Source organism: Hibiscus syriacus, unplaced genomic scaffold, assembly GCF_006381635.1.
Source record: "Hibiscus syriacus cultivar Baekdansim isolate YM2019G1 unplaced genomic scaffold, ASM638163v2 tig00111582_pilon, whole genome shotgun sequence".
In the NCBI taxonomy this organism is placed as follows: domain Eukaryota; kingdom Viridiplantae; phylum Streptophyta; class Magnoliopsida; order Malvales; family Malvaceae; genus Hibiscus; species Hibiscus syriacus.
In genome coordinates, this window is record NW_024063126.1 from 12,186,561 (window position 1) to 12,199,345 (window position 12,785).

Consider the following 12,785-nt stretch of genomic DNA (forward strand, 5'->3'; position numbering starts at 1 on the left):
AACAAAGTATATTCATTTAGTTTATTTTTATCAACAAATTCGTTTTTGTTTATTTTAAGTTTTTTATAATTTGATTATTATATCTAAAAATAATTGATTTTAAATGTAAGACCATATATGCAATGTAAAAGTTTATGTTAAAAAATACGAATTTAAAAAGTTATTTATTAAAAATTTAGAGATGTAAAATTATAAAATTTTAGAAATATAAATTAAATTATCAATAAAAATATAATATCTAAATTATATAAAGATTTAAATTTTCGAAAATACCGATCAATTCAAAATCAACTATATTATAAAGAAAGAGGTCATGGCTGACGTTATCCTGATAGGCAATGGCTGCTTCCAGGAAGAAACATTCAACACTTCATTCATTTTCTCTAACATATTCGGTTTTGACCACGTTGAAGCCTCCATAAAATATATACCACTGAACTTTCACTCTCTTCTGCTCTTCTAGTGTTACAATGTCTACTCCTCCCGGTTCAGCTGGTGGTAATTTGATACCCGACGGCCGCCGCGTCGGGAGGCCAGTTCGAAGTCGTACAAGGGCTTCGAGGCGAACCCCTCCTACCTTGGTGAGCACGGATGTGGAAAATTTCCGAGCCATGGTTCAACATTTCACTGCTGGTCCTAATGCTTCGGCGGCGGCACCTCCTGGGCCCGGACCTCACCTCGGTGAACCAAATCTCGGATTCGGTTTCGGAGAACGGCAGCAACCCCATGTTAATGCTGGTATTTCACTGATGGTTCCTCCGGCTGATATGTCTCATTTGCAATATCAACAACAAATGGTATCTCAATTGCAGCACCAAAACCAGGCGTACATGTTCTCATTGAACAACTATAATCCAGGGGCAGGGAGCTATTCCTTCAAAGACATGGGGGAACCCTAGGCAAATATATATGCACCAATAATTATATATGTATGCAACATAAAAATATAATATTTTACCATACGTCTAAATTCGTGTAACTTTTTTATACTAAATCCAAATTCACGTGTTAAATGAATATATGATTAAAATTAATATGATAGACTGAATATTAATTTAATTGATGTTATTATTATTGGAATTAATTGAATGATGTGTTTTCAAACTATAATCTTCATTTTATATTGATCCTTAAACTTTGATCTATTTTCCAAACTTACTAGACAACCCTGTAGCTTCCAAAAGTATAAAACTTTAATTAAGAGGGTCAAAGTCTTTACGTAGATCAAATTTAAGCATATATCTTTTTTTAATAGTACGAGGTGATTATAAGATAGTATTTGTTTGTAATTTTCTTAACCAATTGACAACACACATCCTGTAGACACAACTACTTGAATCCAAGACCTCTAGAAAAAAAACATTCCTATTAACCACTAAAATCACTTTATAAGTTTAATTTAAACACGCATTTAAGAGAGAGAGAGAAACCCTTTCATTTCATATCCTTTTAACTATCTCTATTGCACCAGGAGTATTATATGCAATATTCATTCCCTTACAAATACATTTGGTTCAATGGGATCATGTTAAGGAATAAGATAATCAGTCTATCCATTAACATTCTAGTAATGGTCTTCTATACAATAGAATAACATAATATATGTTTAAAGTCCTTTACCATAGTGAATATATGAGTCTTTGGTATAAGGATAATGATTGTAGCATTGAAGGCATGTAACATACATGATGTTAAGTAAAAAAGTATTTCACATCAACAATAAAATTTACACCAATAATTATCCATGCATATTTGAAAAAGATAGCTGCAATGGTTTTACTAAATACAATGACAGATTTAGATTTCGTATCAAGTGGATTCAAGAAAATATAAGTGGGATCAAGTGGGTTCAAGTACATATCATTTGTTTCTCCCAAATTTTCTTTTTACAAGGATTTTCTAAACCCAAATGGGGTCAATCGACTCCAGTAAACTACACGTCAACCTTCCCATGACTAAGTAAATAATGGACCAATACAAAAATGGTGCTATAATCTTTTCATATACCATCATCGTTTCTGTATACAACAATGATGAATATAATTGAGGCTTTAAAACAACTATCGACTAACATAGATCAATCATCAACTAGAAAAATATATAGGACCAAATATTTCTCTCATAAAACTCATACTCTCCCATTATCAACTACACTATAATTAAAGAGACTAAACCTGTAAAAAAAGACATACTATGAGGACTTGTATAGAATTTGACCTTTATAATTTGTTCTTTTCAAATATTGTTGGTTTGGGAGGATTTTCAATATTTGAACTGATCAGTCGCCTAATAGATCATATATCGATAATTATAAAAAAAATATTGTTTGATCTTCAATTTCAATAAAACCCCCTTAATACAGAGGCAAACCCATCACTATCGCGAAAACCCCTAATAAGATGCTAAGGGCTTATAGTTTTTCTTTGCGCCGTTCTCTTCCATTTGTCTCTGGTCAGCATCACAGCCAAAGCTTCTCCCTTTCGTTTCCTGTGATTCTTTTTCCCCCCCAATTTTGTTTTCTCGTTGATATTATCATTTTCTTTTTTTTTCATACTAAATCACAGGGAAAGCTATGGTTAAGCATAACAATGTTATACCGAATGGCCATTTCAAGAAGCATTGGCAGAACTATGTGAAAACATGGTTCAATCAGCCTGCAAGAAAGGCTAGAAGAAGAATCGGTGAGCTAATCTACTCTGGGTTTTTATCTTTATCCGTTTTTGTGAACTCGTTTTAATGTTTCCTGAACTGCTGAAATTTGATTTGTGATTTGGGTTTTGCGATTTGCAGCAAGGCAAAAGAAGGCTGTAAGGATCTTCCCAAGGCCAACTTCTGGACCCCTACGTCCCATTTTCCATGGTCAGACTTTGAAGTACAACATGAAGTTGAGAGCTGGCAAGGGTTTCACTCTTGAAGAGCTTAAAGTATGCTCTTTTATTCCTTCCTGTTTTAGGGTTTTTTCTATTTAATCTTATATAGATTTAGGGTTTTCTATTTGATCCAGTTTAGATATCATGAACATCCTTGTTGACTACCTAGAACAATGAATCTTATTGTTGGTCTTTATTAGCTTGTAAATGGGTGTTTTGTTTAGATAAGATGGATTTCTTGTTTTGATATTGTTTGTGTATGGCTTTATTGAATGTGCCGTTTGGAACCCTTTTCTCTGATCAAGCTGATGGTATTTCAAAGAAGCTTGCGCCTACCATTGGTATTGCAGTCGATCACCGTCGCAAGAACCGATCTCTCGAAGGTCTTCAAGCCAATTTTCAGAGGCTTAAGACGTACAAGGCCAAGCTTGTTGTCTTCCCAAGACGTACTCACAAGTTTAAGGTAAAACTTTGTGGAATCTTGAAACTTGTTTCGTGTGTTCTTAAATGTTGTTTGTTCCGAGTAGGCTGGTGATTCTACTGCCGAGGAGCTTGCAACTGCAACCCAAGTCAAAGGATGATACCTGCCAATTTCTCGTGAGAAGCCTTCTGTTGAGCTGGTGAAGGTTACCGAGGAGATGAAGTCATTCAAGGCCTACAACAAGCTTCGTGTTGAACGGATGAATGAGCGCCATATTGGTGCCAGATTGAAGAAGGCAGCTGAGGCTGAGAAAGAAGACAAAAAGTAAGGTTGAGCTATTTGACTTGGTAAAAGCATTAGTTTTTTTCTTCATGAGTTTTAAAACAGCTTTAGAGAACTTTGGTACTACAACTGTAAGCCAGATTTTTAGCATTTAATTAATGACCTGAGATGTTTTCTCTCCTAAGCACGCATGCATTCCGTGATTGGTACATCTGATGGAAATCTGTCACTTGATAATTGATCATGCACGTATTTTTTACGTGTTTGATTAATGGTGAGATGCATTTTCTTTTCTTTTTCTGATATATTTCATATCTTCATTACAAGTTGAAGATACTATTTTTTTCTCCATTTTCTATTATTATTATTTATTATTATTATTATTTTATATATTATTATTATTATTATTTTATTTATTATTATTATTATTACAAACAGGCCAAGTCCAGCCCAACCCAGACAAGCCCAGTTACAAGAGACCAAGCCCAAACCCATCAGGAAACCCTAAAACCAATTTAGAGTTTCCATATCATCATCCAGCCGCCTCAGCATCACAGCCGTTGGATCTGAGAGATCCAACGGCCCACACGCATCCAGCACAAACCCTAAGGTGATGATACCCTAGGGACCACGCGGCGCCGTTTCTACTTCCAGCCGCTCCACTTCGCTCCGCCACTGCCACGATGCCCCGTCAAAGTTTCCAGAAGATCCATTACAGCCGCACACGTCGCTTGTTTTTTGTGAGTCACCACCATAGGTTTGGTGACTCACTGGGCTTCACTCTTATGACCGGTCCGAGGCGCATCTCGTGGAGGCTATAAAAGCCTCGACCCACCTACAAAGGAGGGGACAGGGAGGAAGCAACAAAAGAAACTAAAAAAGAGAGAAGAAAGGAAACTTACCCTTGGAGCCTCGATAAACTAAAGCCAGATTTGGCCTTAGGAAGAGAAGGCCTTTATTTTCATGTAAAACGAAACTTTCCGGCCACCAGAGACGGTGGCCGGCGGCGGTATACGGCTGCCTGCCGATGACCGGCTTCCCTCCAGTGAGGGAAGCTAGAGAGAAGCCAGAGAGAATTTTTCTCTCTCCGCTTTTAAAGAGAGGAAAGAAAGTGATAAATAAGAGAGCTGGCCCTTCGGGCCAGCCGTTTTGGGCTTAAATAGCCCTCCTCGAATGACGTCGTTTTGGGGAGGGGTATGTGTGTAATTTTTAAACGTTAAACCTTGTCCGTAGTCCCTCTATTTTATATGTTTTACATTTTAGTCATTGAATCAAATTTATGATCCTTTTAATTTGGTCTCTAAATTTTATTTATTTATATTTTAGCCCTTAACCGTAATTATATATATTTAAAATAAAATATCAGATTTAGTCCTTTAATTTTAATAATTAATATTTTAATCATGAACAACATGTTTTAATTTGATGTTCGAATTTTATATATTTTTAATTTAGTCCCTAAATTAAAAATAAGAAAAATTGCATGTTTAGTCACTGAAATATTAAATAATTATTTATAAATTAGGTATCTAATTTTAAAATGTTATAATTTAGCCATTTAATACCTTTATTTAAAGTCTTATTACTTTTTATATATTTAATGTTAATTTTAGTTATTGTTTATTTATATTTTAAATTTTAAAAAATATATGTTCATATATTTAATTATTATTATTATTATTTATTCATGTATATATATATATAATAAATAATATTTATTTATTTTACAAAAATCCTATTTATAAATGTAATATATTACTTTTAAATCATTTTAATCATATTTTAATATTTATTTATTTTCCAATATTAAGAAAGGACAGTCTTAAAATAACTGGATGTCCATTTTCTGATATTTTTAAATAAATAAATATCTTATTTTATAAATTATATATTAATTGTTTTAATTATTTATTTTTTAATATCAAAGAAAAGAACTGTCTTAAGACACCTAGAAGTCATTTTTTGATATTTCTAAATAAATAAATATTTTATTTATAAATATATAAATTAATATATATTTTTCATAATTATAATTTTAAAATAATAGGATTATAAATTAAATATATTTTGAATTTTTAAATTTCTAATAATAAAGATAATGTATAATTAAAAAGTACCAATTTTGGACGTTGTAGGGGTGCTAATCCTTCCCTAAACGTAACCGACCACGAATCCCTTTTTATCATTAAAAAGAATGAATTTTTTGTTAAAACGCAGATCAGTTTATCTTTTAATCGATGTTTTCTGAAAAACTCTTTTAAAAGATGATTTTTAGGTATTCGACCTACCTGATCCAAAAGGCCGATGGCGACTCCCAAATTATTTAAAAAAACCATTTATTCACATCACTTTTCCCGCTAAGTAAAAAATTCGTGCCCGGACGAAAATCGGTTACGACAGTTTGGCGACTCCGCTGGGGATGGTCAGGCTTTTAAAAAACAATTATAAATTGTCTCTATTAATTATAAATTTAAAAATCATATATTTAATTTATAATTCTTTCTTTTCAAATTTTTTATATACTTATTATTTTTATAGTATTTATATTAATATTTCATTTTACTTGCAAATATTTTATTTAATTATTTTATTTTTCTGTCAGAGGTTTGAACATTTCTCCTCACACACAACACTTGCATTGCATAACATAAAGCTCTATAATTGAGTTGGTCCCTTTTAAGTGGGAGTGAAAACGACGTCTTCGTGAGAATTTTTTCTCCGTGTCAGACCTAGCAAGTAACTTTCGGGGTTTATATGCTCTATGTCTTCGTGAGAATTTATTCTCCGTGTCAGGAATAGAGAAGTGTATCCCCTTGAATTGAACTCGATCCACTTTAGTTTGTGATGGACTAGGATTGAGGGTTAACAGCCCAAGGGGGCACTAACAAGGACAATTCAGGTACCTTTATTCTTAGATCTGAAACCCTACATATAATAAACCCTAGAAACTCTTCCGATCTGAAGCCATGCCGAAATTTTGTTCAAAATAGGTGTAAACACAGGAGAAATGAATTTTAACTTTTCCTTTTAATTTATTTATTTATTTTCTTACTGAATAAATTGCATGTGAATTTAAATTATTTAAAGTATGAAGAAAGCATGTTTAAATAGAAATATTTAGGTAGACATAATTATCAAATTATTCTTCCTTTATTATGTAAACTAATTCATTTTTTTGTGTGTTTTATTTCTTCTGTTTGCATATCATCATACAGGATAAAAGGCATTGATCCTCGTGTTAATTGTCTCATTGGAAAACCTTCATCCATGGATAAAAAGTGTTCAAATCAAATAGTTCTAAACTCAGAAGTAAGACAGTGGGCTGAGGACTTACAAAGACAAGGAGGAGACAGTCTGCAGGATGACTATGTATCTGACTTAACCAGTTATGCTCCAGTTTCGCTAAAAAGAAATGATATACGAGATTTGCGAGGCATTTGGGAGAGTTGGGACTCAAACAAAAAGTTACAGTTTTATCAGACTTACGGAGACATCCCATATTTGCTCTATGTCGAAGTTGATGATGACTTACTTCGAGCCCTAATTCAATTCTGGAATCCAGGGTACAATTGCTTCACTCTCAATAAGAAGGACTTGGTTCCTACTATTGAAGAGTACACAACTTTACTACATATAGAAGGGGCTTTGGAGAATCGAATTTATTCAAGGTCAATTAAAACTCAACCTTTTCGAGTTAAATTAGCAAAGATTGTTGGAGTACGAGAGGAATGGGTGGTATCCCGTACAAAACAAAAGGGCGAAAGCGAAGGCATTGCTTGGACCAACATTAAAGAACTTATTCAGAGTCATCTAGACACTAAAGTACGATTCGATCTCTTTGCTCTGGGTATGTATGGTATGGTCATCTTCCCAAAAGTATTTGGATATATTGAAGCTGCAGTAGTAGATTTGTTTGAGCAGCTACCAAAAAAGATTAATCCTGCATCTGGAATTCTAGTAGAGACTTTCAGATCATTAAATGCTTGTAGAAAGCTAGGAGGTGGAAGATTCTCAGGGTGTACCCAATTGTTATATGTCTGGATCCGTAGCCATTTTTGGAGGACATAAAAGGTTTCATACCGACGCTTTAATACGGATTATTCACCATTAAAAGAATTTCTGGAGCAAGAATGGCCGAAAGAAATTACGAAAGATATGTGGATTAATGCCTTTCGAAATCTGCAAAGCGATGACATTGTTTGGCGAGCCCCGTGGCAAATCCAAAGGGAATTCTTTTACAAATGTGGTGATTACAACTGGATAATGCTGCTCGGATTGTGGGGAGGAATTGGATATGCACCACTTCTGGTCATAAGACAGTATGAAGGTCGTCAATTTATACATATCACTGTTGGATTACATTCATCTGAGTTCGCATTCCACAGCAAAAATTATAAAAGAAATATCATGGAAGCCTTTACAGCTTGGAAAACAACTTTTTGTATCCGAGCTAAAGCAGCAAAAGAAATGCTAACTCCTGATTATGAGGAATGGAGATCTGTCAGGAAAAATGAAAATATTCCTCTACCAGACCAAAATGAGGATATCTCTATGGAAGATCCCATTAAGGTGGTTCCATCAGAAATTGAAATCCTGAGAGCTGAGTTTGAAGCAGAAAGAGAAGGTTGGTCGAGAGAATTAGAGCAAATGAGACGAGATAAAGCTATGTTGGGTATTGACATTGACTTTCATTCATCACAATGTGCAATGTTGAGAGAAAACAAAGAAAAAGTTGATGGTGAATTCAGAACATTAAAGAAAAATTACCAGGAGTTATATAAATCCCGAAAAGCATCAGGACCGAGCCAATCAACAGTACAGATGACCAGAGATTTGAACATCGAGAAAAATCGAGTTGAAGATCTGAAAAGAAAGAATAGCCGTCTACTCAAAAGCCTTGAGAAAGGAAAGCAAAAAATGGAAGATTTTGAGGTTGACAGAAGAGAGCGAATTATAAAACACAAAGCTGAACACCGCGAGATCATGAATGAAATACAAAGAGAAAGGGATCGAGCCAAAGATTTAGAAGAGATGAAGAATGACATCTTTCATAAATTTGAAGGTGAGAAAAATATCATGTTCAAGGAATTTGAATCTGAAATGAACCATTTGATTGCAGAACTTGAAGTCAGGGGCCAAAGGATTGAAGAGTTCAATGTTGAAAAAGAAAAATGGGAGCTGGAAAGAAAGAATTTCAACACCAAACTTGAGGTAGAGCAAGAAGTGGCTAGCAATTGGATGCAAAGATGCAGAAACAAGAATGTTCAAATCCAGAAGCTTAATCAAAGAACGCAAGAAGCACGAACAAAACTTGAAGAAGATCTGGATCAGTCTAGAAACAAAAACTCAGAGTTTAATGCTTACATTTTACAACTTGAAGAGTCATTATTTCAAGAAAAGGTTCGTCTCGGACCTAGTGATCTCAAAGAAAGTAATGAGGAAAGTGCTTCACTGCGAAGACGCATTAGATATCTTGAAAAAACTCTGCACAATTGTCAAGTCAGAATCACTGAGTTAGAGCAAACTCTCGAAGGAACTAATGAACAATGGCAAAAATCAACTGATTTCTATGTAGAAAGAAGTGAAGAAAGAAGTAATATGGTATTCGAGGTCATGGTACAAATGAGCGAAGTTGCTAGATATGTTGGGGAACTAGCTGTTGAAGCAAAAATAATTGAGCATCACGTTAATCCAGTTTCTAAGTTCGGAAAGAAGGTGTCATGGATAATAAAAGAAATTATAGAGCTTAATAGGAAAGCTACGCCTTATCTGTAGTTATGAACTATTATAAAGAAACTTTTGTATGCCGATGAAAGTTGTTCTATGACAGTTAACTTTTTGGGATCAATACCTTTTGCATACATGCATTTTGCATACATTCATTATTCATTACATTATTTTTTATTATTAAGATAACATTCATTAATTAAAATTTGAAAAAATAATATCAAAAGAATTTTCAATCGCAATTATTCTGGCCAAAAGAGAAATACAACATCACTACGGTACTAGACAAGCTACTAAGAAAATTATGGAGGATAAAATACAACGTATTGAGGAAGAACATAATAAAGAACAAGCAGAGATGAGAATGAAGCTAGAGAAAATTGAAGCCAATATTGCAAATTCACAAGACAGCATGATGCAGAAAATAGAAGACATGTTTAAAAGACAGGCTATCATTGGAAAAATGCATGAAAATCCTGTATCTTTCGACCAAGAACCTATGTATCCTCTAGGTTTCCCACCAGAACCAATTTATCACTCTGGTACTACACCTATACAAATCAATGCCCGCACATCAGCATTTCAAGAAGCCAAACCACTTGAAAATCGACAAGTGGATCCTGCATCTTCAAGCAAAAATCCACTTATATCAGATGTGAAAATAGGAGATTTTAATGCTGAGCATCTAATCCCAGATTTGAATGAGCTGAATGAGAAAGAAAAAGTAAATGAAGAATTGACCAGACAGATCAGGAGCTTAGAAGAACGGATGAAATCCGTGGAAATAACTGAATCATTCTATGGGTTTGACGCTAGGGAGTTGAGTTTGGTTCCAGACCTAATCATCCCCATCAAGTTCAAAGTTCCCGAATTTGATAGATATGACGGTACCACGTGCCCTTCATCCCACATTACTATGTTTTGTCGTAGAATGGCAGGATATGTGAAAGACGAGAAATTGTTAATTCACTACTTTCAAGATAGTTTGACAGGACCAGCCTTAAAATGGTATACTCAATTGACCAAAGCCAACATTAGATCCTGGAAAGATCTGGCTAAGGCATTCCTAGAGCAATACCGCCACGTAACAGACATGGTCCATGATAGATGGACTCTCCAAAATTTGGAGAAAAAGAATAACGAAACGTTCAGACAGTATGCTCAGAGATGGCGTGACACAGTAGCCCAAGTTCAACCACCTCTGTCAGAAAAAGAGGCCATAGTAATATTTGTCCATACATTGAAAGCTCTTTATTTAAATCATCTAATGGGGAATGCAACCAGAAATTTTGCAGATTTGGTCATTTCTGGAGAACTCATTAAAAATGTCTTGAAAAGTGGTAAAATTGAATCAAATGAGGGGTCTAGTTCCAAAAGACCTATGTGCCGAAAAAAAGAGAATGAAGTCAACAATGCAAACTCTTACAACAAGGATTCATCGAAAAGTGTTACAATAACCCAGCCAAGGGTTAAGAAATAAGAAACAAACACTAATCGAGCAGAGTCCAGAGGATCTCGAAAAGAAAATGAAAGGTTGTCTTTTACACCTTTACCAGTACCCTATGCTGAGATCTATGATTCGCTATTAAAAGCAGATGTCATACGGGCCTATCCTTTGGTTCCCATGCAACCACCATGCCCTCCATGGTATGATGTAAAGGTACACTGTGTTTACCATGAAGGAATTACGGGTCATTCTATTGAAAACTGTTTGGCATTTAAAAGGGTGGTTCAAAATTTGATCAACACTGGAAAGTTGGAATTCAATTCACCATCTACATCAAATCATCCGCTGCCAAATCATGGAGATAAAAATGTGAATGCAATTCAGGAAGAGAACAGAAAGAAAGCAAAAACTGACATTTCTGAAATTAAATCTCCTTTTGTTTGGATATTTCAACAACTCTCCTTATCCGGTATAATTCCACAAGAATTCAGGCCAAAGCATAATGAAGGCAAGAATTATTGTGAATATCATCAAGAGAAGGGGCATGAAATTCAACTATGTCCTGAATTTAGGGAATTGGTGTAAAAATTGATGAATAACAGAGAGATAGAATTCTTTGAAGAAGAACCAGGGAAAAGAGAAGATGATGTTTGCTCATCAGATGATTCTAAACCTAATCAGAGAACAAGTGATCCTGTGATTATTAATGTGAAATCATCTACAGTGATTCCTGCACCAACAAAGCCGAAAGTAGTTATCACAACTCCTTTACCATTTCCATACAAGGATACCCGCAGGGTACCTTGGAATTATACTACCAATGTTTCAATGGTAGGAGGATCTGTTTCTCTGGAAAAAAACAGAAGAGAAAACACAGAGTCTGGATTCGACGTCTGAAGCAGTGAGTGAAGTCGGATTCTTTACAAGAAGTGGGAGATGTTACTCTCCCGAAACATCCAATGCATCAGAACAAGTGAAAGCAAAAGGAAAATCCATAGCAATACCCCAAAAGGTATTTGATGATGAATCCCCTCCAGCATTCAATGAGCCTGTAACAGAAAAACAAGCACAAGAATTTTTTGAAATTCCTGAAACATAGTGAGTATAGTGTGGTTGAACAACTACATAAACAACAAGCGAGAATTTCTATTCTTGATCTATTGATGAATTCAGAAGCACACAGAAATGCTTTGATGAGAATGCTTAATCAAGCCTTTATCTTTGAAGATATATCCCTCAATAAACTTGACAAAATTGTGGGACATATAGCCGCTGACAATTACATAACGTTCACGGATGATGAAATACCTGAAGGCGGAATGGGGTCAGTAAAAGCTTTGAATATTACCACACATTGTCATGGTCATGTTTTGCCAGGAGTATTGATTGACAATGGATCCGCTCTTAACTTGATGCCTCTAGTCACACTTCAAAGAATGCCTGTGGATAAATCACACATGAAAAGTTATCAGAATGTAGTGCGAGCTTTTGATGGCACTCAAAAAGAAGTGCTTGGGAAAATGGAAATACCATTGTTAATCGGACCAGTCGTGTACAATATTGACTTTGTGGTGATGGACATCCACCCTACATATAATTGTTTATTAGGGAGGCCATGGATTAATTCTGCAGGAGCCGTTCCTTCTTCATTACATCAGAAATTGAAATTCGTTGTTGATGGACAACTAATATGCGTAGGAGCTGAAGAAGAAATCATTGCGTCTATAACAAGTGATGTTCCATATATTGAAACCAATGATGATGCTCTTGAATGCTCTTTCCGAGCCCTTGAATTTGTCAATGCAACATTTATTGCAGAAGGAAGCAAAATTCCATATCCCAGATTGTCTGATTGCACCAAGATGACGGTACGACAGACTTTAGGCATCGGAGCTAAAACTGGGAAAGGTTTAGGAAAGAATCTTCAAGGGAGTTCAGTTCCTGTAAGTATGAAAATGAAGAAAGATCGTTTTGGGCTTGGATTTAAGCCCAATTTTCAGCAAAAGAACAATGAGATGAAAAGAAGGTGTGAAGATAG

General features: G+C 34.9%; 2 protein-coding genes across 2 annotated transcripts; both read left to right on the forward strand.

The window, feature by feature from the left end:
- The first annotated feature begins 470 nt into the window (after positions 1 to 470).
- On the forward strand, positions 471 to 899 carry LOC120165461 (VQ motif-containing protein 22-like). The gene has a single exon (XM_039174972.1). The coding sequence runs from the start codon at positions 471 to 473 to the stop codon at positions 897 to 899; it is 429 nt and encodes a 142-aa protein (XP_039030903.1).
- Positions 900 to 2,400: 1,501 nt separating this feature from the next.
- LOC120165135 (60S ribosomal protein L13-1) lies at positions 2,401 to 3,633 on the forward strand. The gene is made up of 5 exons (XM_039174719.1): positions 2,401 to 2,469; positions 2,565 to 2,681; positions 2,791 to 2,924; positions 3,175 to 3,333; positions 3,398 to 3,633. Exons 2-5 carry the CDS (start codon positions 2,573 to 2,575, stop codon positions 3,449 to 3,451), a joined length of 456 nt encoding a protein of 151 aa, XP_039030650.1. The 5' UTR covers positions 2,401 to 2,469; positions 2,565 to 2,572; the 3' UTR covers positions 3,452 to 3,633.
- The last annotated feature ends 9,152 nt before the right edge of the window (positions 3,634 to 12,785 follow it).

What these genes read in the sequence shown, in the direction of transcription:
- LOC120165461 (XM_039174972.1), top strand. Translation starts at nt 471, where the DNA reads ATGTCTACTCCTCCCGGTTCAGCTGGTGGTAATTTGATACCCGACGGC.
- LOC120165135 (XM_039174719.1), top strand. Translation starts at nt 2,573, where the DNA reads ATGGTTAAGCATAACAATGTTATACCGAATGGCCATTTCAAGAAGCAT. An exon ending in AAAGGCTAGAAGAAGAATCG is followed by an intron (nt 2,682 to 2,790) that starts GTGAGCTAATCT and finishes TGCGATTTGCAG; the next exon opens with CAAGGCAAAAGAAGGCTGTA. An exon ending in TCACTCTTGAAGAGCTTAAA is followed by an intron (nt 2,925 to 3,174) that starts GTATGCTCTTTT and finishes TTCTCTGATCAA; the next exon opens with GCTGATGGTATTTCAAAGAA.